The 26264-nt window shown below is 61.0% G+C and overlaps 1 protein-coding gene across 7 annotated transcripts in view; it reads left to right on the top strand.

The window, feature by feature from the left end:
• LMF1 (lipase maturation factor 1) overlaps positions 1-26264 on the top strand; it is a 134867-nt gene that overhangs the window by 57238 nt on the left and 51365 nt on the right. For 5 of the 7 annotated variants that reach the window (XM_054242386.2, XM_054242385.2, XM_078344215.1 and 2 more), the window contains one exon: positions 14833-14981. In XM_054242386.2, the coding sequence (XP_054098361.1) occupies positions 14833-14981 (149 nt within the window). Of the gene's footprint in view, positions 1-10353; positions 13299-13590; positions 13912-14832; positions 14982-26264 lie in introns of those variants that run through there. The other 2 variants (XM_054242387.2, XM_078344216.1) reach the window with 2 other exon arrangements.

Below are 26264 nucleotides of genomic sequence, written 5' to 3'. Positions count from 1 at the left end.
TGTGGTGTGTGGATAGACTAGGGTGGGCATGGATGTGGTGTTGTGTGGATAGACTGGGGTGGGTGTGGATGTGCTGTGTGGATGGACTAGGCTGGGTGTGGATGTGGTGTTGTGTGGATAGACTGGGGTGGGTGTGGATGTGGTGTTGTGTGGATGGACTGGGGTGGGCGTGGATGTGGTGTTGTGTGGATAGACTGGGGTGGGTGTGGATGAACTGGAGTGGGCGTGGATGTGGTGTTTGGATGGACTGGGGTGGGTGTGGATGTGGTGTTGTGTGGATGGACTGGGGTGGGTGTGGATGTGGTGTGTGGATAGACTGGGATGGGTGTGGATGTGGTGTGTGGATAGACTGGGATGGGTGTGGATGTGGTGTGTGGATAGACTGGGATGGGTGTGGATGTGGTGTGTGGATAGACTGGGATGGGTGTGGATGTGGTGTGTGGATTGACTGTGGTGGGTGTGGATGAACTGGGGTGGGCGTGGATGTGGTGGTGTGTGGATGGACTGGGGTGGGTGTGGATGTGTGTGGATAGACTGGGGTGGGTGTGGATGTGGTGTTGTGTGGATGGACTGGGGTGGGTGTGGATGTGGTGTGTGCATAGACTGTGGTGGGTGTGGATGAACTGGGGTGGGCGTGGATGTGGTGTTGTGTGGATGGACTGGGGTGGGTGTGGATGTGCTGTGTGGTTGGACTAGGGTGGGTGTGGATGTGGTGTTGTGTGGATAGACTGGGGTGGGTGTGGATGTGGTGTTGTGTGGATGGACTGGGGTGGGTGTGGATGTGGTGTTCTGTGGATAGACTGGGGTGGGTGTGGATGTGCTGTGTGGATGAACTAGGGTGGGTGTGGATGTGGTGTTGTGTGGATAGACGGGTGGGTGTGGATGTGGTGTGTGGATGGACTGGGGTGGGTGTGGATGTGGTGTTGTGTGGATGGACTGGGGTGGGTGTGGATGTGGTGTGTGGATAGACTGGGATGGGTGTGGATGTGGTGTGTGGATAGACTGGGATGGGTGTGGATGTGGTGTGTGGATAGACTGGGATGGGTGTGGATGTGGTGTGTGGATTGACTGTGGTGGGTGTGGATGAACTGGGGTGGGCGTGGATGAACTGGGGTGGGCGTGGATGTGGTGTTGTGTGGATGGACTGGGGTGGGTGTGGATGTGGTGTGTGGATAGACTGGGATGGGTGTGGATGTGGTGTGTGGATAGACTGGGATGGGTGTGGATGTGGTGTGTGGATTGACTGTGGTGGGTGTGGATGGACTGGGGTGGGTGTGGATGTGGTGTGTGGATAGACTGGGATGGGTGTGGATGTGGTGTGTGGATTGACTGTGGTGGGTGTGGATGAACTGGGGTGGGCGTGGATGTGTTGTGTGGATGGACTGGGGTGGGTGTGGATGTGGTGTGTGGATAGACTGGGGTGGGTGTGGATGTGGTGTTGTGTGGATGGACTGCGGTGGGTGTGGATGTGGTGTTGTGTGGATGGACTGGGGTGGGTGTGGATGTGGTGTTGTGTGGATGGACTGGGGTGGGTGTGGATGTGGTGTGTGGATAGACTGGGATGGGTGTGGATGTGGTGTGTGGATAGACTGGGATGGGTGTGGATGTGGTGTTGTGTGGATGGACTGGGGTGGGTGTGGATGTGGTGTTGTGTGGATGGACTGGGGTGGGTGTGGATGTGATGTTGTGTGGATGGACTGGGGTGGGTGTGGATGTGATGTTGTGTGGATGGACTGGGGTGGGTGTGGATGTGATGTTGTGTGGATGGACTGGGGTGGGTGTGGATGTGGTGTTGTGTGGATGAACTGGGGTGGGTGTGGATGTGGTGTTGTGTGGATGGACTGGGGCGGGTGTGGATGTGGCGTGTGGATGGACTGGGGTGGGTGTGGATGTGGTGTGAGGATGGACTGGGGTGAGTGGATATGGTGTTGTGTGGATGGACTGGGGTGGGTGTGGATGTGATGTTGTGTGGATGGACTGGGGTGGGTGTGGATGTGGTGTTGTGTGGATGGACTGGGGTGGGTGTGGATGTGATGTTGTGTGGATGGACTGGGGTGGGTGTGGATGTGGTGTTGTGTGGATGGACTGGGGTGGGTGTGGATGTGGTGTTGTGTGGATGGACTGGGGTGGGTGTGGATGGGGTGTTTGGATGGACTGGGGTGGGTGTGGGTGTGGATGGCGTGTGGTGTGGTTGGACTGGGGTGGGTGTGGGTGTGGATGGCATGTGGTGTGGATGGACTGGGGTGGGTGTGGATGGGGTGGGTGTGGATGTTCTGGGGTGGTGTGGGTGTGGATGGGGTGTTGTGTGGATGGACTGGGGTGGGTGTGGATATGGTATTGGGGTGTCTGGATGGACTGGGATGGGTGTGGCTGTGGTGTTGTGTGGATGGACTGGGGTGGGTGTGGATGTGGTGTTGTGTGGATGGACTGGGGTGGGTGTGGATGGGGTGTTTGGATGGACTGGGGTGGGTGTGGGTGTGGATGGCGTGTGGTGTGGATGGACTGGGGTGGGTGTGGGTGTGGATGGCATGTGTGGATGGACTGGGGTGGGTGTGGATGGCATGTGGTGTGGATGGACTGGGGTGGGTGTGGATGGGGTGTTGTGTGGATGGACTGGGGTGGGTGTGGGTGGGGTGTTGTGTGGATGGACTGGGGTGGGTGTGGGTGGGGTGGGTGTGGATGTTCTGGGGTGGTGTGGGTGTGGATGGGGTGTTGTGTGGATGGACTGGGGTGGTGTGGGTGTGGATGTGGTGTTGTGTGGATGGACTAGGGTGGTGTGGGTGTGGATGGCGTGTTGTGTGGATGGACTGGGGTGGGTGTGGATGGACTGGGGTGGTGTGGGTGTGGATGGGGTGTTGTGTGGATGGACTGGGGTGGGTGTGGGTGTGGATGGGGTGTTGTGTGGATGGACTGGGGTGGGTGTGGGTGTGGATGGCGTGTTGTGTGGATGGACTGGGGTGGGTGTGGATGGGGTGGGTGTGGTGTGGGTGTGGATGGGGTGTTGTGTGGATGGACTGGGGTGGATGTGGATGGGGTGTTGTGTGGATGGACTGGGGTGGGTGTGGGTGTGGATGGGGTGTTGTGTGGATGGACTGGGGTGGTGTGGGTGTGGATGGCATGTTGTGTGGATGGACTGGGGTGGGTGTGGGTGTGGATGGCATGTGGTGTGGATGGACTGGGGTGGGTGTGGGTGTGGGTGTGGATGGCGTGTGGTGTGGATGGACTGGGGTGGGTGTGGATGGGGTGTTGTGTGGATGGACTGGGGTGGGTGTGGATGGGGTGTTGTGTGGATGGACTGGGGTGGGTGTGGGTGTGATGGGGTGTTGTGTGGATGGACTGGGGTGGGTGTGGGTGTGGATCGCGTGTGGTGTGGATGGACTGGGGTGGGTGTGGATGGGGTGTTGTGTGGATGGACTGGGGTGGGTGTGGGTGTGGATGGCGTGTGGTGTGGATGGACTGGGGTGGGTGTGGGTGTGGATGGCATATGGTGTGGATGGACTGGGTTGGGTGTGGATGGGGTGTTGTGTGGATGGACTGGGGTGGGTGTGGGTGGACTGGGGTGGGTGTGGATGGAGTGTTGTGTGGATGGACTGGGGTGGTGTGGGTGTGGATGGCATGTGTGGATGGACTGGGGTGGGTGTGGGTGTGGATGGGGTGTTGTGTGGATGGACTGGGGTGGTGTGGGTGTGGATGACATGTTGTGTGGATGGACTGGGGTGGGTGTGGGTGTGGATGGCATGTGGTGTGGATGGACTGGGGTGGGTGTGGGTGTGGATGGTGTGTGGTGTGGATGGACTGGGGTGGGTGTGGATGGGGTGTTGTGTGGATTGACTGGGGTGGGTGTGGATGGGGTGTTGTGTGGATCGACTGGGGTGGGTGTGGGTGTGGATGGCGTGTGGTGTGGATGGACTGGGGTAGGTGTGGGTGTTGATTGCGTGTGGTGTGGATGGACTGGGGTGGGTGTGGATGGGGTGTTGTGTGGATGGACTGGAGTGGGTGTGGATGGGGTGTTGCATGGATGGACTGGAGTGGGTGTGGATGGGGTGTTGTGTGGATGGACTGGGGTGGGTGTGGGTGTGGATGGCCTGTTGTGTAGATGGACTGGGGTGGGTGTGGATGGGGTGTTGTGTGGATGGACTGGGGTGGGTGTGGGTGTGGATGGCCTGTTGTGTAGATTGACGGGTGGGTGTGGATGGGGTGTTGTGTGGATGGACTGGGGTGGGTGTGGGTGTGGATGGCCTGTTGTGTAGATGGACTGGGGTGGGTGTGGATGGGGTGTTGTGTGGATGGACTGGGGTGGGTGTGGGTGTGGATGGCCTATTGTGTAGATTGACGGGTGGGTGTGGATGGGGTGTTGTGTGGATGGACTGGGGTGGGTGTGGGTGTGGATGGGGTGTTGTGTAGATTGATGGGTGGGTGTGGATGGGGTGTTGTGTGGATGGACTGGGGTGGGTGTGGGTGTGGATGGCCTGTTGTGTAGATGGACTGGGGTGGGTGTGGATGGGGTGTTGTGTGGATGGACTGGGGTGGGTGTGGGTGTGGATGGCGTGTTGTGTAGATTGATGGGTGGGTGTGGATGGGGTGTTGTGTGGATGGACTGGGGTGGGTGTGGGTGTGGATGGCCTGTTGTGTAGATGGACTGGGGTGGGTGTGGATGGGGTGTTGTGTGGATGGACTGGGGTGGGTGTGGGTGTGGATGGCGTGTTGTGTAGATTGATGGGTGGGTGTGGATGGGGTGTTGTGTGGATGGACTGGGGTGGGTGTGGGTGTGGATGGCCTGTTGTGTAGATGGACTGGGGTGGGTGTGGATGGGGTGTTGTGTGGATGGACTGGGGTGGGTGTAGGTGTGGATGGGGTGTTGTGTGGATGGACTAGGGTGGGTGTGGGTGTGGATGGGGTGTTGTGTGGATGGACTGGGGTGGGTGTGGATGGAGTGTTGTGTGGATGGAGTGGGGTGGGTGTGGATGGCGTGTTGTGTGGATGGACTGGGGCGGGTGTGGGTGTGGATGGCGTATGGTGTGGATGGACTGGGGTGGGTGTGGATGGCGTGTTGTGTGGATGGACTGGGGCGGGTGTGGGTGTGGATGTGGTGTTGTGTGGATGGACTGGGGTGGGTGTGGATGGCGTGTTGTGTGGATGGACTGGGGCGGGTGTGGGTGTGGATGGCTTATGGTGTGGATGGACTGGGGTGGGTGTGGATGGCGTGTTGTGTGGATGGACTGGGGCGGGTGTGGGTGTGGATGGCGTATGGTATGGATGGACTGGGGTGGGTGTGGATGGCGTGTTGTGTGGATGGACTGGGGCGGGTGTGGGTGTGGATGGCGTATGGTGTGGATGGACTGGGGTGGGTGTGGATGGTGTATGGTGTGGATGGACTGGGGCGGGTGTGGGTATGGATGGTGTATGGTGTCAATGGACTGGGGTGGGTGTGGGTGTGGATGGTGTATGGTGTGGATGGACTGGGGTGGGTGTGGGTGTGGATGGTGTATGGTGTGGATGGACTGGGGTGGGTGTGGGTGTGGATGGTGTATGGTGTGGATAGACTGGGGTGGGTGTGGATGGTGTATGGTGTGGATGGACTGGGGTGGGTGTGGATGGCATGTGTGGATGGACTGGGGTGGGTGTGGATGGCGTGTTGTGTGGATGGACTGGGGCGGGTGTGGGTGTGGATGGCGTATGGTGTGGATGGACTGGGGTGGGTGTGGATGGTGTATGGTGTGGATGGACTGGGGCGGGTGTGGGTGTGGATGGTGTATGGTGTCGATGGACTGGGGTGGGTGTGGGTGTGGATGGTGTATGGTGTGGATGGACTGGGGTGGGTGTGGGTGTGGATGGTGTATGGTGTGGATGGACTGGGGTGGGTGTGGGTGTGGATGGTGTATGGTGTGGATGGACTGGGGTGGGTGTGGATGGTGTATGGTGTGGATGGACTGGGGTGGGTGTGGGTGTGGATGGTGTATGGTGTGGATGGACTGGGGTGGGTGTCGATGGTGTATGGTGTGGATGGACTGGGGTGGGTGTGGGTGTGGATGGTGTATGGTGTGGATGGACTAGGGTGGGTGTGGATGGTGTATGGTGTGGATGGACTGGGGTGGGTGTGGGTGTGGATGGTGTATGGTGTGGGTGTGGATGGTGTATGGTGTGGATGGACTGGGGTGGGTGTGGATGGTGTATGGTGTGGATGGACTGGGGTGGGTGTGGATGGTGTATGGTGTGGATGGACTGGTGTGGGTGTGGATGGTGTATGGTGTGGATGGACTGGGGTGGGTGTGGGTGTGGATGGCGTGTTGTGTGGATCGACTGGGGTGGGTGTGGGTGTGGATGGCGTATGGTGTGGATGGACTGGGGTGGGTGTGGATGTCCTGTCCGGCCAGGTCATAGATGTAGTGTCCGAGCAGGGTCTTGACTGAGGCCAGAGGGACGGTGCTGGGGTAGGAGTCTGACTGCCTTGCAGCAAGGGGTTCCGGGTTGGTGCTGTATGGTGGGGAGCCCATCGTGGGTGCTGGCTTCGTCACCCTCACCGCATGTTCTATCTGCGGGTCCCCATAAGGCTCCTCCCAGGGCGCCCCTGCCACCTGATGTGGCTGAAACCCTGTCCTCTGCATACAGCGGTGTTTCTAGGAAAACATTTCCAGCTCTTTCCCCATGACCTTCAGGATGTGGCCTGAGGATGTCACTGCCTTCTTTAGCTACTGCTGCCTGAGGCCCCGGGGAGTGAGCTGAGTGAGACGTGTCCGGGCCCCCTGTCTGCCAGCCGTGTGTCCCGGTGCCGCTGTCACTACCATCCTCACTGGAGACTCCCCGAGGGGCTCAGCGGTGATGGAGCTGGGGTGGGAGCTCTGTGTGTCTACCACCATTCCTGGCAGAGATGAAGCAAAGGCCCCAGGCCTGCCCTGACCCCTGCCACGGGCATGTGCCTGGACAGTGGGTGATTCCCGCCCACTTCCCAGGTGTGCCGCCCCCCACATTCCTTCCCGAGGAGTGTGTGAGCTCTCACAACCCCTGGACACACTGCCCTCCACGTGGGTTGGGATGTGACCACTGAGTGTCAGAGGAGGGTCTGGAAAAGCCACAGTTGAAAACAGACGGTCCCCCGGGGTTGTGTGGTGGGGAGAACACCTGCTTCTGCAGCCTGGGGGCCCACGCTGACACGCTGACTGCCCACACAGGTGTCACAGCAGGGACAGGGATGCTGCCAGGCTGTGAGCCTAGGAGCCCTGGTGGGAGGGGCAGGAAGGTACCATGAGCTCACCTCACAGCTGCTCTGCAGCGAAACCCACACCCCACAGGTGTCTGGGAGCAGGTGCCCCCCACCAGGACTCATTTAGAGTCAGGTGCACCCCAGGGAAGCTGGCCCCACATGAGAGTCGTGCATCCTGGGAATGCCAGCCCCACCCCAGGACTGGCTGAGAGGTGGGGTACATCCCGGGGACACTAGCTCCACAGAGTCAGGGTGCATCTCTGGGGACACTGGCCCCACCCCATAGCTGGCTGACAGTCGGCCCCACCCCAGGACTGGCTAAGAGGGTGCACCCCTGGGTACGCTGACCCCACCCCAGGACTGACTGAGAGTCAGGACGCACCCTCAGGGACATTGGCCCCACATGGTCACTTAAATTCACATCCCGCTGAACCAACGTTAAATACAGTATCAAATGTGCTTCTGGCCATGCAGGCTGCCTTTGAGGGCTTCAATGCCTGAGTGGCTGGGGCCCTGGAGGCCCAGCCCTGACCCAGGACAGCTCCGTGGGCCCGAAGCCCCCGAAGTCCGCAGTGGCCGGTGCTTCTCTCGGGTCTCACAGTCGCTTGGAGGCTCCGCAAACTTCTGCTGGTTTTCACTTCCAGGACACACAAGACAAAGAAACGGTTATGTGCGGCGCCCTCCAGCCTAACGTAGGTGAAGTACTTGGAACACATTAATCCCAAACACTCTCTGCCGCTAAGTCTAATTTCCGTAGACGGGAAGCACTTTCGTATTTATCCAAAGCCAATAAAGATAGCTCAGGTCATTACCGCAGATTTGCTTCCCGAGGGCCGGGGACACCTGCACAGAGCGGAGCCACAGGGACACCTGGGGCTAGGAAGTCTGGTTGTCACGGCAACCACGTGTTCATGAGCCGCTGGCCGGCGCAGGGGCCATAGGGGCCACTTCCTGTTTCTCGGCAGCCCGGGGCATCCTTCGAGTATGTGAACGTCTGCTAGAGTCCTGGCAGTTGAGAGCGTGCAGTTTATCCTACTTTTATTTAAGCTCGAAAGCCCTTAACCTGCGCTTTCAGAGATGTTTGCTTGATAGGAAATGCACTGCCGTCTGCCACCCAACAGCCACCCTGCGCCACGTCCCGACACCACGTCCCCAGCTCTGCACCTATGTCTTCCGGGCAGCAGAACGGCGGCCCTCCCATGAAGCGTCCTCAGGACGTGAGGCGTGGCCAGTGGGAAGACGCAGCTGTGGTGGCTCAGGCTGGTTTTGGAGGTTCCTGCTCAGAGCTTGGCTCCAGGCAACCAAAGGCCAGGGGGCCAGGGGGCCAGGGGGCCGCAGACCACTCCAGACACAGCCCGGCCAGTCCCAGAGGAGGGAAGGAGCCCGCCGTGAGGAGGAGGTCGAGGGTACCGGATGAGCACAGCCGCGCTCCTGTCCCCCGGGACACCTCTGGGGTGTGGCTGACGTCAGGACCCCCCAGCAGCCCTGCAGACAGCCCCGCTACTGGGATGGGCATGGCCGTTGGGGAGGACAGCCCTGGCGGCTCATCTCCAGTGAGCCAGAGGGGTCAGCGGGCCTGGCCGAGCCGACAATGGTGCCTGCCTCCCGTGCACTCGTGGCGTTTCCTTACGTGGACTTGGGCAGCATGTGGTCGGTGTGGCCACACCATGGCTGTGTGCTGCCCGTGTGCTTGGGGGAGGTGGGATAGTGTTGACCCGTCCCCTGTGGTGGCATACAGGCTCTGGATGGGGCTCTGGCTGGCTGAGCTGGAACCAGCATGAGCACGGGCTTTGGGCCTGGCTCACCACGGGATCACTTCTGCATGCTGGGGTGTAGACGGGCTCACAGGCATGACTTCAGCTCTGCCTTCAAGATGCTGTTTCCAGCATGGCGGCCCCCAGTGGCGTCTCCGTCCCCGGCCTGCGTAGTCCTCGTGCTCCCAGAGCTAGCTGTGCAGAGCCACAGCGCAACACGCCCCGAGATCTGCGAGAGGACGCCCGGGATGTGGCCGGCTGCCAGCAGAGGGCAGTCCCTGACGTACCTTCAGTTGCTGCCCGGGAGCTGACGAGCATCCCAGGGCCACCTGCCGCCTCCGAAGCGTGCCTTTTGCAAACATGATGGCAAAAGATGTTTTCCCCATGGCCAGAGATGTGGAGAAGTGGGGTCTGGGGCGCTGCACATGGGCGGGTCACAGACAAGGCTACCTGGTGTCCCAGAGCCATGTGGGTGTGCCTGCCGGTGCCCACCCTCCCCACGGGCTGGCAGCAAGCGCGTACACCCAGCCCCAAGGGCGTCTGTAGCCCACAGCCCTTCTGTTCCATGATAGCGCAAAGTCAGATTTGAACATGATTTCATAACTTTTCAGCCTAAAATATAACGTGTAAAAATGAAGGAAACTTTTAAAAGCTCCCAGCTCTCTCCGGGGCCGCCATTAGAAGCCCCTGGGGTGGCAGAGGGCGGCCCGGCACAGAGCTGAGTGACAGGCAGTCAGGAGGGAACACTCTGCTCCCTCGTCCCCGATTTTAACAGCGAACTTAATGGATTTCCTGCTTCTAACGCGGATGGTGGCTGTCATTTTTGAAGGATCCATCTGTGCTATATTTAATTACTCTCTCTAAGTACTAAAATAGTTTCCACAGAGTTATCTCGGCCTCAGCTGGCGTTCTCCTCCTGCAGTGGCCATCACGGTGACTTGGGCCTTCAGAACGTCATGTTACATCACAATTCTTCCTTGGTCAGAGGCAGCTCAGCCCACAGCACCCTGGCCCTGGCTCCAGGGACGCTAACCCGCACCCCCCGTGCCTGACACCCACTCCCTCTGCCCTGCACACCTCGCTGGTGGCCTAGCAGTGCCTGCGTGTCACCTGCCTCAGCCCGAGTCTCACCTGCCCCAGGCCCCAGCATTTCACCTGCCTGGGCCCCCCACATCTCCCCTGCCCCAAGCCCCAGCATCTCACCTATCCCAGGCTCCTCACATCTCAGCTGCCCCAGGCCCCCCACGTCTCACCTGCCGTGGCCCCTGAGTCCCACCTGCCCCAGGCCGCAGCATCTCCCCTGCCCCGGGCCCCCGAGTCTCACCTGCCCCGGGCCCCCCACATCCCACCTGCCCCAGGCCCCAGCATCTCCCCTGCCCTGGGCCCCGGCATCTCCCCTGCCCTGGCGCCCAAGTCTCACGTGCCCCGGGCCCCAGCATCTCCCCTGCCCTGGCGCCCAAGTCTCACGTGCCCCGGGCCCCGGCATCTCCCCTGCCCTGGCGCCCAAGTCTCACGTGCCCCGGGCCCCGCTCTGACCCCTGGTTACGGTGCTTGTCTCACCCGCCTGAGGCACTGCAGTCATCTCACCCTGGGTGTGTCTCATCCACACGGCTGCTGACCTCCAGGACTTCGATGTGGAAAACCCCAGCTCAGGCTCCACCCCAGTGCTCTGCCTGGCCAACAGTGCACCCTGTCCCTAGGCTGGCCTGGGGCCCCCAAGGCTGGTGTTGCATGAGTGCGCTGCTGGCCGGCCAGCTTACATATTTCTGCATGCCCTGGGCCTCCAGGCGCAGATCTGGCCTCTTGGTGGCGAATCTTCTGGTTCTTCAGTGGCAGAGGGTCCCTCCTCAACCTTTGATTCCCATAAATACAGAAGTTGTATAAGCATCTATCTCTATCTGGGAGCAGATGCCTAGGAGTTTGGTGGTGGAGTGAGGGACCCTGGCTGTGGTGAGGATGAGCAGTGCTCCCCACCCCGCCCGGTGGCCTCTGGCCGCCCTCTGCGCCATTGTGCACCTGGCTCCTCTGTTGTTTGAGGCCTGTCCACACCCATGTCTCCTCACACCTGTGCCCCCAGGGCCTGTCCAGCCTGAATGTCCCCTGGAGGAGCCCCTTGGCTCACCACAGCGGCTCTTTGAAGCTGGATCTAGAGTGAGTTGTCCTTTGGCTGTTTTTAAATTGTCAGTGTTAAATAGCGCAGGGCCTTGTCATCTAGGAGGCATGTATGGGACGGTGAAGACCCTGCTTGCCCTTGGGCCTTGGCACCCTTCCTGGGTCAGCCAAGCAGGCACCAGCAAGGCGGGTGTCCTCAGGGCCTCCGCTTCAGCCAGTGCGTCACATAAGTGATCTGCACTTGGAAATTTCATTCAGAGGAACATTTCCATCTGGTCCAGGACAATGAAATTGTGTCACCAGTGGTCGAGGAAAGGAAGGGAGAGAGCGCTCTGGTTTGAACTTGGAGAGCTGGAGCGGTCCGGTCCCAGGGCTCATGGCAGTGTGCGTTCTCTCATGGACCCTGTGAGCCAGTGTCGGGTCTGTCCTGCAGAGCAGGAAGGTTAGGCATGGGGCACCTCTGGGTTTTGGCCTACCTGGCCTTCTCCCCATGTGGGTTGGCACTGTCTTCACAGGGGGCCGGAAGGGTTTGTACTGTAGCAACCTGCAGTCCCCTGAAACATGGGGAGTGTGCTCCCCTCCCAGGAGCCTTCAGGGATGGCCCGGGGCACAGTGCTGGGGAGTGTGCTCCCCTCCCGGGAGAGTTCAGGGATGGCCCGGGGCACAGTGCTGGGGAGTGTGCTCCCCTCCCGGGAGAGTTCAGGAATGGTCAGGGGTTCAGTGATGGGGAGTGTGCTCCCCTCCCTCCCGGGAGTGTTCAGAGACAGCCCAGGGCGCAGTGATGGAGACATTTGCTCCCCCCCGAAGGAGTGGTCAGGGACAGCCTGGGGTGCAGTGATGGGCATGTCCCTGTCCCCAGGGCTCGGCATCTCGTGGGGCCTCTGATGACAGCGTGTGCAGCTGCAGCTGCCCCAGCCTCGACGTCCGTCACCAATGCTGAGAAGCGATTCCAAAATCTGGAGCTGTGGGAAGCCTCTCTGAGACGTGCTGTGTGGCGGTTGCCGTCATCTGCACATTTCTTCTTCCGAGTGTTTCATCTTGAAGTTCCATTATAAACCAAGGCCTCAGAATCCCTGTCGGGGCGTTGGCATCTGCGGGTCTGGCCCCGGCCCTGCCATGCACCTTGGGCTGCCCCATGGCGAAGCCTCCCTCTCCTGTGTGCTCCACGCCTCCCGCAGCTGCATACGTGGCATCCAGAGCCACCAAACTCTGAAGTCTCTCCAGCAAGGCGTTGACGAGGCTGTGTCCTCGTTTCTGCCCCTTCTGATGCCCCAAACCCCTGTGAATGGCACAGTACAGTCACCTGCACCGCCAGCCAGGTTGCAGAACACAGGCTCCTGCCTTGAGCACCAGCCTGGCTGTGGATCTGAGTGAACTCTGAGGGGGAGGGCAGCTAAGAGGCGCCATGCCCACCTCTGCCTGGTGCTGGGGCACCTGCGTCACTCCACACCAGCATCAGGGTGTCCAGCAGGCAATGAGCAATTAACACGAGTGCATCTGGTGAGGCGCCAGGGCAGGAGTGGGTGGGACCCCAGGGCTGGTGCCTCTGGGTTGCAGGCACTCAGGTGCCCCTCAGGTCTCAGTGCAGTGTGACTGATCACCAAGGTGACCGTGCACACCAGAAGGGGAGGAAGCTACAGCTTTCCTGATACCAGGGGCTCACCCTGCTGGCTTCATGCACACCCGTTTCTCAGAGCTGCTGCCCTGGCCGCTGGGCGAGGGCACAGCGCCGTGACCAGAGGCACAAGCCATAGACAGCCTATAGGGCCTACAGACCGCAGCGGGAAGCAGTGGCTCTGCCCTGGAGGCATCGGTGAGGGTGGCCGCTGGGGCCAAAGCTGCTTTGAGGTTTTGTCTGTCAGGGCTGAGCCGGACGCATCCTGTGGGTTCCGAGTGTGGTCCCAGCCCCAGGCCAGGTTGCGTCTTCTCCCCGATGTGCCGCCTCTTGGGGGCATTCCTGGGAGACAGCCGGCCTCGGGTTCTGCTCCAGAAGGTGGTGCCCTGGGTTCTTCCCCAAGGGTCGCACCCTGTCCAATGGGCGGGGCCCAAGAGCGTCTCCAGTGATTGGGCCAGTGCTGTCTGTATCACAGGAAGGAGGGCAGCAGCCATGAAAGTGAACATTCCCCAAGAGCTGCCCCCCAGCCCCCAAGCAGAGCGCACCAGGCTCCCCACAGCCGTGCTCTGTCCCTGGAAGGCCCAGCCCAGCAGGGGTGGAAACAACACCGGAGGCGGTGAGCGGGGGCAGGGACCTTCCCGGCCGTCCCCCTGACTAAAGGGAAGGGAGGCCCCTGGGGCTGGCTTCAGGCAGCGCTGGAGTCTGCTGGGTGGGTGCTGTGGGGACGGCCCTGGCGCTGAGGCCGCCCTGGCAGTGCACTGCTGATTGACTTTCCTGGGGACGCGCCGTCCGCCACACTGAGGCGGAGAACAATGCAGCCCTTGTGCCACCGCGCAGCTGCTGGAATTCCACGAGACCCAAGCCAAGAAAACAGAAGCAGGTGGGCTCGGGGCCACCCTTTCCTTCCCAGGGCAGCCGCAGGGCCCATCCAGCCGGGTGGCTCTGGCTTCTGTGGGGAACATGGGGCCCAGTGAGCCTGGGGCATGGGCGAGGCAGAGGGGGTCCCACTGTGAGACCCCCGGGCCTCAGCTCTGCGGCCTGTGTGAGCCTGACCATCTGTCTGCTCGGAGCAGAGCAGGACCGCGCTGCCTCCGTGCACGCAGATGTGTTTAATCAGTGATACACGTGCGTCCGTGTGGCCTGGCAGGTGTTTATTTCGTGCTTTGGGTCATACTCCAGTGCTGCTGCAGTGGCTTCTTCACAGGCTTGACTGGACCATGATTTCTCAGGTACGGACGAGCTGCTGAAGGAGCTCCCCGCGAGCCCATCCGCATCCCTCAGCGCTCTCCCATCCTCCCTGTGGCGCGTAGACGCTGTGGTGTTGGGAGTCAGTGATTGTTGTCACGCTGGGCGGCGGGTGACCTCTGTCCCATCGGCGTCCTCAGAGCCCAGCAGGGAGCCTGGCCTGTGGGGTCTCTGGGCCCCTGGGATGTGATCTGCCATGGACAGACGTGGGCTGTGGGCAGTTTCCAGTAGCCACATCCATGGTGCCCTCACCTCTGAGAACAGCACTGGGATGGCGGCCCGCATCTGCATTCTCATGCTGGGTTTCCAGAGAGAAAAATCTGCCGGGCCCCCACAAGTCCCCCACGTCTAGCAGCAGCAGGGGACTTCCTGGGCCCGTGAGGGGCTGACTGGTGCTGGCGCCGTGGGGACCCGCTGCGGCCTGCCTCTGCATCTCTGCCTGGCTTCTGGGCCCGCCTGGGAAGGACAGAGCCAGAGGGAGACCCTGCTTCACATGGAGGCCGGGCAGCGAAGGTGAAAGCTTTGTTTTCATGCAAAGCTACAGGAGGGAACGGCTTCCCCATACACATGCCGGCAGCACGTGTGCAGGGTGCAGGCTCAGATGCGGGGTCTGCGCAGCGTCCTGCAGGGTGGCAGGTGGCGGCCCTCAGAACAGGGCCTTTCCCTCCAGGGCGAAGGGTGCCGAGGTTAGGAAGCACCAGCCCAGGCCCCGGGTCCTGCGCTCCGAGCTCCCGCTCCTGCAGACCTGCCTGTCCTTGCACGTCGGTGCCGAGACTAACACACGGTGCTTGTGCGTCTCAGTAGCCACATCAGCCCATGTTAGGGCCGTTTCCATTAAACCGATTATCTGAAATTATGTGTGGCCTCCGTGAACTCACCCTTGGTCTGTGTCACTGTCGTTTTAGGATGGGAGTCCCAGCTTCTGGAGACCGGGTTCCTGGGCATCTTCCTCTGCCCACTGTGGACGCTGTCAAGGCTGCCCCGGCACACTCCCACGTCCCGGATCGTCCTGTGGGGCTTCCGCTGGCTGATTTTCAGGATCATGCTTGGGGCGGTGAGTGGAGCGCTCCTGTCGTGTTCGGGGAATCACGGCTCTTCTAACCTGCGAGGCTTTTGGGTGACATGGGGCTGCCTTCCCTCTTCCCCTGCCGCCCGCCGTCCTCCTGTCGGCCCAGCCTGGCCAGCTGCACACTCTCCTGCCCTCCAGGGGCCTGTGTCTGAACGCTAGGGACTCAGCGGGTTTCTCCCAGGCAGGTTCATGATCCCGATTTCGGGGAAAGAACCACACCTTTGAGTGCGTTTCAGGAGGAGATGGGGAGGAGTGCTGGACACCTCACCTCCCCATAAGCCCTCCTGTGCTTTCCCAAGGGTCTGAGATATTTCAGAGCTTGTCTTTAAATGACAGAGTCTTAGGCCATAGTGGGCGTGTTGACAGACATGAGACCCGCCACCCTGATGCCCAGGGAAAGCGTGGCCTCCTCACTGTTGGCTGCGTTCTTCCTCCCACATGCCCGGCCTGCTTGGCTTCGCCGTCTCTTAGGACGGGCAGACTGTCCGGGTTCCCTGCCCCCCTGGTGTGGGGGCAGCCATCGGCTGCTCATCAGCCCTGCATACGGTGAAGACACATGCCCGCCCCGTATTCAGCTTCGGTAGTGTTACCTCAGAGTTCATAAAAACACAATTTGCACTCGGCGATCGGAGTGACGTGCTCCTTCTGACTCATGATGTGCTGGTCAGGAGCTTCACAGCTCTCGTCTCTTCTATGTGACGTGTTTTGTTACTGAGATTTTGGTTTTGTGCTGGAATTATGAAATCCTCATGCTCTGCACTGGAAACCGTGTCGTACAGACGTGCTCTCTGAGCACCCATCCCCTTCAGGGTTTGCTGGAGGACCCAGGGAAAACGCACAGAAGAGCTGGGCACAACCCCAGGGAGCTCGTCCCTCACCACCCGACAGTGGCTGCCCCCACTCAGGACACCATACACTCGCCGGGCTGCGGCCAGAGTGAGCTGCGTCTCCACCACTCCTCCTCTGCCTGGCCTTGAGGCGTGGCTGCTGCGCCTGTGTTCGGCTTCAGGTCATGCCTCGGGCAGGGTGCCTGAGTGCTAGACGGCCCCTGTCACCCTCGCCCCTGAGGCAGCTGCAGACACTCAGTCTTGACGTAGCACCAGCCCCGGATTCAGGCAGCAACTCCTCTGCCTGGTTTGGGGTATCATGTATCATGGTTCCGTGTGGCGTGGCGTGGCTCGGTCTAGCATGAAACGTGGTCGGTGTAATGTGTAGTGTGGGTTTGCGCACGTGAGGGGCCGTGTGAGCCCACTCCTTGCCGTGTGTTCCCTGCACCGTGATGTCCACGTCTGGGCATAGCTCTTCTTTCCGTCTCATTCAGCTCAAGGCTCTGTCCCCTGCAGCTCCCATCTTCCCCTGTGCCCTCCTTCTCTGTCCCCTTCACCCGCATCCCTCGAGTCTCACCAGCACCTGCCGTTAGCTGGTGCTGTGGAAACGTCACAGGCCCCCCCCCTCCTCCCACCCACCCCATAGCCCACTCTCTACTGCTCTGCTGTGTGAACACCGCAGGCCCCTCCTCCTCCTCCTCCTCCTCCTGTAGCCCACTCTCTGCTGTGTGAACACCACAGGCCCCTCCTCCTCCTCCTCCTCCTCCTCCTCCTCCTCCTCCTCCTCCTCCTCCTCCTCCTCCTCCTGTAGCCCACTCTACTGTGTGAACACCACAGGCTCCTCCTCCTCCTCCTCCTCCTCCTCCTCCTCCTCCTCCTGTAGCCCACTCTCTACTGTGTGAACACTGCAGGCCCCTCCTCCTCCTCTTCCTCCTCCTCCTCCTCCTCCTCCTGTAGCCCACTCTGTACTGTGTGAACACCGCAGGCCCCTCCTCCTCCTCCTCCTCCTCCTCCTCCTCCTCCTCCTCCTGTAGCCCACTCTCTACTGTGTGAACACCGCAGGCCCCTCCTCCTCCTCCTCCTCCTCCTCCTCCTCCTCCTCCTCCTGTAGCCCACTCTCTACTGTGTGAACACCGCAGGCCCCTCCTCCTCCTCCTCCTCCTCCTCCTCCTCCTCCTCCTGTAGCCTGCTCTCTACCGTGTGAACACCACAGGCCCCTCCTCCTCCTCCTCCTCCTCCTCCTCCTCCTCCTGTAGCCCACTCTCTACTGTGTGAACACCGCAGGCCCCTCCTCCTCCTCCTCCTCCTCCTCCTGTAGCCCACTCTCTACTGTGTGAACACCACAGGCCCCTCCTCCTCCTCCTCCTCCTCCTCCTCCTCCTCCTCCTCCTCCTCCTCCTCCTGTAGCCCACTCTCTACTGTGTGAACACCACAGGCTCCTCCTCCTCCTCCTCCTCCTCCTCCTCCTCCTCCTGTAGCCCACTCTCTACTGTGTGAACACCGCAGGCCCCTCCTCCTCCTCCTCCTCCTCCTCCTGTAGCCCACTCTCTACTGTGTGAACACCACAGGCGGCTCCTCCTCCTCCTCCTCCTCCTCCTCCTCCTCCTCCTCCTGTAGCCCACTCTACTGTGTGAACACCGCAGGCCCCTCCTCCTCCTCCTCCTCCTCCTCCTCCTCCTGTAGCCCACTCTACTGTGTGAACACCGCAGGCCCCTCCTCCTCCTCCTCCTCCTCCTCCTCCTCCTCCTCCTGTAGCCCACTCTCTACTGTGTGAACACCACAGGCCCCTCCTCCTCCTCCTCCTCCTCCTCCTGTAGCCCACTCTCTACTGTGTGAACACCACAGGCCCCTCCTCCTCCTCCTCCTCCTCCTCCTCCTCCTCCTGTAGCCCACTCTCTACTGTGTGAACACCACAGGCCCCTCCTCCTCCTCCTCCTCCTCCTCCTCCTCCTGTAGCCCACTCTCTACTGTGTGAACACTGCAGGCCCCTCCTCCTCCTCTTCCTCCTCCTCCTCCTCCTCCTCCTGTAGCCCACTCTCTACTGTGTGAACACCGCAGGCTCCTCCTCCTCCTCCTCCTCCTCCTCCTCCTCCTGTAGCCCACTCTACTGTGTGAACACCACAGGCTCCTCCTCCTCCTCCTCCTCCTCCTCCTCCTCCTCCTCCTCCTCCTCCTGTAGCCCACTCTCTACTGTGTGAACACCACAGGCCCCTCCTCCTCCTCCTCCTCCTCCTCCTCCTCCTGTAGCCCACTCTCTACTGTGTGAACACCGCAGGCCCCTCCTCCTCCTCCTCCTCCTCCTCCTGTAGCCCGCTCTCTACTGTGTGAACACCGCAGGCCCTTCCTCCTCCTCCTCCTCCTCCTCCTGTAGCCCACTCTCTACTGTGTGAACACCACAGGCTCCTCCTCCTCCTCCTCCTCCTCCTCCTCCTCCTACTCCTCCTCCTCCTCCTGTAGCCCACTCTCTACTGTGTGAACACCACAGGCTCCTCCTCCTCCTCCTCCTCCTCCTCCTCCTCCTCCTACTCCTCCTCCTCCTCCTGTAGCCCACTCTCTACTGTGTGAACACCACAGGCTCCTACTCCTCCTCCTCCTCCTCCTCCTGTAGCCCACTCTCTACTGTGTGAACACCGCAGGCTCCTCCTCCTCCTCCTCCTCCTCCTCCTGTAGCCCACTCTCTACTGTGTGAACACCACAGGCTCCTCCTCCTCCTCCTCCTCCTCCTCCTCCTCCTCCTACTCCTCCTCCTCCTCCTGTAGCCCACTCTCTACTGTGTGAACACCACAGGCTCCTCCTCCTCCTCCTCCTCCTCCTCCTGTAGCCCACTCTCTACTGTGTGAACACCGCAGGCTCCTCCTCCTCCTCCTCCTCCTCCTCCTGTAGCCCACTCTCTACTGTGTGAACACCACAGGCTCCTCCTCCTCCTCCTCCTCCTCCTCCTGTAGCCCACTCTCTACTGTGTGAACACCACAGGCTCCTCCTCCTCCTCCTCCTCCTCCTCCTCCTCCTCCTCCTGTAGCCCGCTCTCTACTGTGTGAACACCGCAGGCCCTTCCTCCTCCTCCTCCTCCTCCTCCTGTAGCCCACTCTCTACTGTGTGAACACCACAGGCTCCTCCTCCTCCTCCTCCTCCTCCTCCTCCTCCTACTCCTCCTCCTCCTCCTGTAGCCCACTCTCTACTGTGTGAACACCACAGGCTCCTCCTCCTCCTCCTCCTCCTCCTCCTCCTCCTCCTACTCCTCCTCCTCCTCCTGTAGCCCACTCTCTACTGTGTGAACACCACAGGCTCCTCCTCCTCCTCCTCCTCCTCCTCCTGTAGCCCACTCTCTACTGTGTGAACACCGCAGGCTCCTCCTCCTCCTCCTCCTCCTCCTCCTGTAGCCCACTCTCTACTGTGTGAACACCACAGGCTCCTCCTCCTCCTCCTCCTCCTCCTCCTCCTCCTACTCCTCCTCCTCCTCCTGTAGCCCACTCTCTACTGTGTGAACACCACAGGCTCCTCCTCCTCCTCCTCCTCCTCCTCCTCCTCCTCCTACTCCTCCTCCTCCTCCTGTAGCCCACTCTCTACTGTGTGAACACCACAGGCTCCTCCTCCTCCTCCTCCTCCTCCTCCTGTAGCCCACTCTCTACTGTGTGAACACCACAGGCTCCTCCTCCTCCTCCTCCTCCTCCTCCTGTAGCCCACTCTCTACTGTGTGAACACCGCAGGCTCCTCCTCCTCCTCCTCCTCCTCCTCCTGTAGCCCACTCTCTACTGTGTGAACACCACAGGCTCCTCCTCCTCCTCCTCCTCCTCCTCCTCCTCCTACTCCTCCTCCTCCTCCTGTAGCCCACTCTCTACTGTGTGAACACCACAGGCTCCTCCTCCTCCTCCTCCTCCTCCTCCTCCTCCTCCTACTCCTCCTCCTCCTCCTGTAGCCCACTCTCTACTGTGTGAACACCACAGGCTCCTCCTCCTCCTCCTCCTCCTCCTCCTGTAGCCCACTCTCTACTGTGTGAACACCGCAGGCTCCTCCTCCTCCTCCTCCTCCTCCTCCTGTAGCCCACTCTCTACTGTGTGAACACCACAGGCTCCTCCTCCTCCTCCTCCTCCTCCTCCTGTAGCCCACTCTCTACTGTGTGAACACCGCAGGCTCCTCCTCCTCCTCCTCCTCCTCCTCCTGTAGCCCACTCTCTACTGTGTGAACACCACAGGCTCCTCCTCCTCCTCCTCCTCCTCCTCCTCCTCCTCCTCCTCCTCCTGTAGCCCGCTCTCTACTGTGTGAACACCACAGGCTCCTCCTCCTCCTCCTCCTCCTCCTCCTCCTCCTACTCCTCCTCCTCCTCCTGTAGCCCACTCTCTACTGTGTGAACACCACAGGCTCCTCCTCCTCCTCCTCCTGTAGCCCACTCTCTACTGTGTGAACACCACAGGCTCCTCCTCCTCCTCCTCCTCCTCCTCCTCCTCCTGTAGCCCACTCGCTACTGTGTGAACACCACAGGCTCCTCCTCCTCCTCCTCCTCCTCCTCCTCCTCCTCCTCCTCCTGTAGCCGACTCTCTACTGTGTGAACACCACAGGCTCCTCCTCCTCCTCCTCCTGTAGCCCACTCTCTACTGTGTGAACACCGCAGGCCCCTCCTCCTCCTCCTCCTCCTCCTCCTCCTGTAGCCCACTCTCTACTGTGTGAACACCGCAGGCCCCTCCTCCTCCTCCTCCTCCTCCTGTAGCCCACTCTCTACTGTGTGAACACCGCAGGCCCCTCCTCCTCCTCCTCCTCCTCCTCCTGTAGCCCACTCTCTACTGTGTGAACACCACAGGCCCCTCCTCCTCCTCCTCCTCCTCCTCCTGTAGCCCACTCTCTACTGTGTGAACACCACAGGCCCCTCCTCCTCCTCCTCCTCCTCCTCCTCCTGTAGCCCACTCTCTACTGTGTGAACACCGCAGGCCCCTCCTCCTCCTCCTCCTCCTCCTCCTGTAGCCCACTCTCTACTGTGTGAACACCACAGGCTCCTCCTCCTCCTCCTCCTCCTCCTCCTACTCCTCCTCCTCCTCCTGTAGCCCGCTCTCTACTGTGTGAACACCACAGGCTCCTCCTCCTCCTCCTCCTCCTCCTCCTCCTCCTACTCCTCCTCCTCCTCCTGTAGCCCACTCTCTACTGTGTGAACACCACAGGCTCCTCCTCCTCCTCCTCCTGTAGCCCACTCTCTACTGTGTGAACACCACAGGCTCCTCCTCCTCCTCCTCCTCCTCCTCCTCCTCCTGTAGCCCACTCGCTACTGTGTGAACACCACAGGCTCCTCCTCCTCCTCCTCCTCCTCCTCCTCCTCCTCCTCCTCCTCCTCCTCCTGTAGCCGACTCTCTACTGTGTGAACACCACAGGCTCCTCCTCCTCCTCCTCCTGTAGCCCACTCTCTACTGTGTGAACACCGCAGGCCCCTCCTCCTCCTCCTCCTCCTCCTCCTCCTGTAGCCCACTCTCTACTGTGTGAACACCGCAGGCCCCTCCTCCTCCTCCTCCTCCTCCTGTAGCCCACTCTCTACTGTGTGAACACCGCAGGCCCCTCCTCCTCCTCCTCCTCCTCCTCCTGTAGCCCACTCTCTACTGTGTGAACACCACAGGCCCCTCCTCCTCCTCCTCCTCCTCCTCCTGTAGCCCACTCTCTACTGTGTGAACACCACAGGCCCCTCCTCCTCCTCCTCCTCCTCCTCCTCCTGTAGCCCACTCTCTACTGTGTGAACACCGCAGGCCCCTCCTCCTCCTCCTCCTCCTCCTCCTGTAGCCCACTCTCTACTGTGTGAACACCACAGGCTCCTCCTCCTCCTCCTCCTCCTCCTCCTGTAGCCCACTCTCTACTGTGTGAACACCGCAGGCCCCTCCTCCTCCTCCTCCTCCTCCTCCTGTAGCCCACTCTCTACTGTGTGAACACCGCAGGCTCCTCCTCCTCCTCCTACTCCTCCTCCTGTAGCCCACTCTCTACTGTGTGAACACCACAGGCCCGTCCTCCTCCTCCTCCTCCTCCTCCTGTAGCCCACTCTCTACTGTGTGAACACCACAGGCTCCTCCTCCTCCTCCTCCTCCTGTAGCCCACTCTCTACTGTGTGAACACCACAGGCCCCTCCTCCTCCTCCTCCTCCTCCTCCTCCTGTAGCCCACTCTCTACTGTGTGAACACCGCAGGCCCCTCCTCCTCCTCCTCCTCCTCCTCCTCCTCCTCCTGTAGCCCACTCTCTACTGTGTGAACACCGCAGGCTCCTCCTCCTCCTCCTCCTGTAGCCCACTCTCTACTGTGTGAACACCACAGGCCCCTCCTCCTCCTCCTCCTCCTCCTCCTCCTCCTCCTCCTCCTCCTGTAGCCCACTCTCTACTGTGTGAACACTGCAGGCCCCTCCTCCTCCTCTTCCTCCTCCTCCTCCTCCTCCTCCTGTAGCCCACTCTCTACTGTGTGAACACCGCAGGCCCCTCCTCCTCCTCCTCCTCCTCCTCCTCCTCCTCCTCCTCCTGTAGCCCGCTCTCTACTGTGTGAACACCGCAGGCCCCTCCTCCTCCTCCTCCTCCTCCTCCTGTAGCCCACTCTCTACTGTGTGAACACCACAGGCCCCTCCTCCTCCTCCTCCTCCTCCTCCTCCTCCTCCTCCTCCTGTAGCCCACTCTCTACTGTGTGAACACCACAGGCTCCTCCTCCTCCTCCTCCTCCTCCTCCTCCTCCTCCTACTCCTCCTCCTCCTCCTGTAGCCCACTCTCTACTGTGTGAACACCACAGGCTCCTCCTCCTCCTCCTCCTCCTCCTCCTCCTCCTGTAACCCACTCGCTACTGTGTGAACACCACAGGCCCCTCCTCCTCCTCCTCCTCCTCCTCCTCCTCCTCCTGTAGCCGACTCTCTACTGTGTGAACACCACAGGCTCCTCCTCCTCCTCCTCCTGTAGCCCACTCTCTACTGTGTGAACACCGCAGGCCCCTCCTCCTCCTCCTCCTCCTCCTCCTGTAGCCCACTCTCTACTGTGTGAACGCCACAGGCCCCTCCTCCTCCTCCTCCTCCTCCTCCTGTAGCCCACTCTCTACTGTGTGAACGCCACAGGCCCCTCCTCCTCCTCCTCCTCCTCCTCCTGTAGCCCACTCTCTACTGTGTGAACACCACAGGCCCCTCCTCCTCCTCCTCCTCCTCCTCCTCCTGTAGCCCACTCTCTACTGTGTGAACACCGCAGGCCCCTCCTCCTCCTCCTCCTCCTCCTTCTGTAGCCCACTCTCTACTGTGTGAACACCACAGGCTCCTCCTCCTCCTCCTCCTGTAGCCCACTCTCTACTGTGTGAACACCACAGGCCCCTCCTCCTCCTCCTCCTCCTCCTGTAGCCCACTCTCTACTGTGTGAACACCACAGGCTCCTCCTCCTCCTCCTCCTGTAGCCCACTCTCTACTGTGTGAACACCGCAGGCCCCTCCTCCTCCTCCTCCTCCTCCTCCTCCTGTAGCCCACTCTCTACTGTGTGAACACCACAGGCCCCTCCTCCTCCTCCTCCTCCTCCTCCTTCTGTAGCCCACTCTCTACTGTGTGAACACCACAGGCCCCTCCTCCTCCTCCTCCTCCTCCTCCTGTAGCCCACTCTCTACTGTGTGAACACCACAGGCCCCTCCTCCTCCTCCTCCTCCTCCTCCTCCTGTAGCCCACTCTCTACTGTGTGAACACCACAGGCCCCTCCTCCTCCTCCTCCTCCTCCTCCTCCTGTAGCCCACTCTCTACTGTGTGAACACCGCAGGCCCCTCCTCCTCCTCCTCCTCCTCCTCCTGTAGCCCACTCTCTACTGTGTGAACACCACAGGCTCCTCCTCCTCCTCCTCCTGTAGCCCACTCTCTACTGTGTGAACACCGCAGGCCCCTCCTCCTCCTCCTCCTCCTCCTCCTCCTCCTGTAGCCCACTCTCTACTGTGTGAACACCACAGGCCCCTCCTCCTCCTCCTCCTCCTCCTCCTCCTGTAGCCCACTCTCTACTGTGTGAACACCGCAGGCCCCTCCTCCTCCTCCTCATCCTCCTCCTGTAGCCCACTCTCTACTGTGTGAACACCGCAGGCCCCTCCTCCTCCTCCTCCTCCTCCTCCTCCTGTAGCCCACTCTCTACTGTGTGAACACCGCAGGCCCCTCCTCCTCCTCCTCCTCCTCCTCCTCCTGTAGCCCACGCTCTACTGTGTGAACACCGCAGGCCCCTCCTCCTCCTCCTCCTCCTCCTCCTCCTCCTCCTGTAGCCCACTCTCTACTGTGTGAACACCACAGGCTCCTCCTCCTCCTCCTCCTGTAGCCCACTCTCTACTGTGTGAACACCGCAGGCCCCTCCTCCTCCTCCTCCTCCTCCTCCTCCTCCTCCTGTAGCCCACTCTCTACTGTGTGAACACCACAGGCTCCTCCTCCTCCTCCTCCTCCTCCTCCTCCTCCTCCTGTAGCCCACTCTCTACTGTGTGAACACCGCAGGCCCCTCCTGCTCCTCCTCCTCCTCCTCCTCCTGTAGCCCACTCTCTACTGTGTGAACACCGCAGGCCCCTCCTCCTCCTCCTCCTCCTCCTGTAGCCCACTCTCTACTGTGTGAACACCGCAGGCCCCTCCTCCTCCTCCTCCTCCTCCTCCTCCTCCTCCTCATCCTCCTCCTGTAGCCCACTCTCTACTGTGTGAACACCGCAGGCCCCTCCTCCTCCTCCTCCTCCTCCTCCTCCTCCTCCTGTAGCCCACTCTCTACTGTGTGAACACCGCAGGCCCCTCCTCCTCCTCCTCCTCCTCCTCCTCCTGTAGCCCACTCTCTACTGTGTGAACACCACAGGCCCCTCCTCCTCCTCCTCCTCCTCCTCCTGTAGCCCACTCTCTACTGTGTGAACACCACAGGCTCCTCCTCCTCCTCCTCCTCCTCCTCCTCCTGTAGCCCACTCTCTACTGTGTGAACACCGCAGGCTCCTCCTCCTCCTCCTCCTCCTCCTGTAGCCCACTCTCTACTGTGTGAACACCGCAGGCCCCTCCTCCTCCTCCTCCTCCTCCTCCTCCTGTAGCCCACTCTCTACTGTGTGAACACCACAGGCCCCTCCTCCTTCTCCTCCTCCTCCTGTAGCCCACTCTCTACTGTGTGAACACCACAGGCTCCTCCTCCTTCTCCTCCTCCTCTTCCTGTAGCCCACTCTCTACTGTGTGAACACCACAGGCTCCTCCTCCTCCTCCTCCTCCTCTTCCTGTAGCCCACTCTCTACTGTGTGAACACCGCAGGCTCCTCCTCCTCCTCTTCCTCCTCCTCTTCCTGTAGCCCACTCTTTACTGTGTGAACACCACAGGCCCCTCCTCCTCCTCCTCCTCCTCCTCCTCCTACTCCTGTAGCCCACTCTCTACTGTGTGAACACCGCAGGCCCCTCCTCCTCCTCCTCCTCCTCCTCCTCCTGTAGCCCACTCTCTACTGTGTGAACACCACAGGCTCCTCCTCCTCCTCCTCCTCCTCCTACTCCTGTAGCCCACTCTCTACTGTGTGAACACCACAGGCTCCTCCTCCTCCTCCTCCTTTTCCTGTAGCCCACTCTCTACTGTGTGAACACCGCAGGCTCCTCCTCCTCCTCTTCCTCCTCCTCTTCCTGTAGCCCACTCTTTACTGTGTGAACACCACAGGCCCCTCCTCCTCCTCCTCCTCCTCCTCCTCCTACTCCTGTAGCCCACTCTCTACTGTGTGAACACCGCAGGCCCCTCCTCCTCCTCCTCCTCCTCCTCCTCCTGTAGCCCACTCTCTACTGTGTGAACACCACAGGCTCCTCCTCCTCCTCCTCCTCCTCCTCCTCCTGTAGCCCACTCTCTACTGTGTGAACACCACAGGCTCCTCCTCCTCCTCCTCCTCCTCCTCCTCCTGTAGCCCACTCTTTACTGTGTGAACACCACAGGCCCCTCCTCCTCCTCCTCCTACTCCTGTAGCCCACTCTCTACTGTGTGAACACCACAGGCTCCTCCTCCTCCTCCTCCCCTTCCTGTAGCCCACTCTATGCTGTGTGAACACTGCAGGCTTCTCCTCCTCCTCCTTCTCCCGTAGCCCACAGCAGTGCAGAGGTCACCACACAGCAGAGACGGGTGTTTCCACAGCAGTGCAGAAGTCACCATCACACAGTAGTGGGCTTCCCACCCCAGGTGTGTGGCAGAGCAGGCCTGGCTCACGGAGCTCCCCCCAGGCCTTGGGGCAGCAGGCAGCGGGCATCCTCTCCCTGACTTACGACTGTGCGTGTGCAGGATTGCTGAGCTTGCTGGTGCCACGAGGTGTTGGCGGGTCGGGGGAACACACAGGGCCCTGGTGTCCAGGCTGGCCGCATGCATGGGTCGGTGCCACCTGACTGCCCTAGAACAAACACCAGGGGCCCTGCACCCCTTTGTGCACCTGACTGCCCTAGAACAAGCACCAGGGGCCCTGCATCCCTCCATGCCAGCCCCGGCTGGGCTTCGTGGATCTTCAGGTTCAGTGGGTC

The sequence above is a fragment of the Callithrix jacchus genome, chromosome 12 (genome assembly GCF_049354715.1).
Source record: "Callithrix jacchus isolate 240 chromosome 12, calJac240_pri, whole genome shotgun sequence".
Taxonomy (NCBI): Eukaryota; Metazoa; Chordata; class Mammalia; order Primates; family Cebidae; genus Callithrix; species Callithrix jacchus.
The sequence above is the reverse complement of the archived record's forward strand: the minus strand, read 5'-3'. Positions and strand labels throughout refer to the sequence as shown.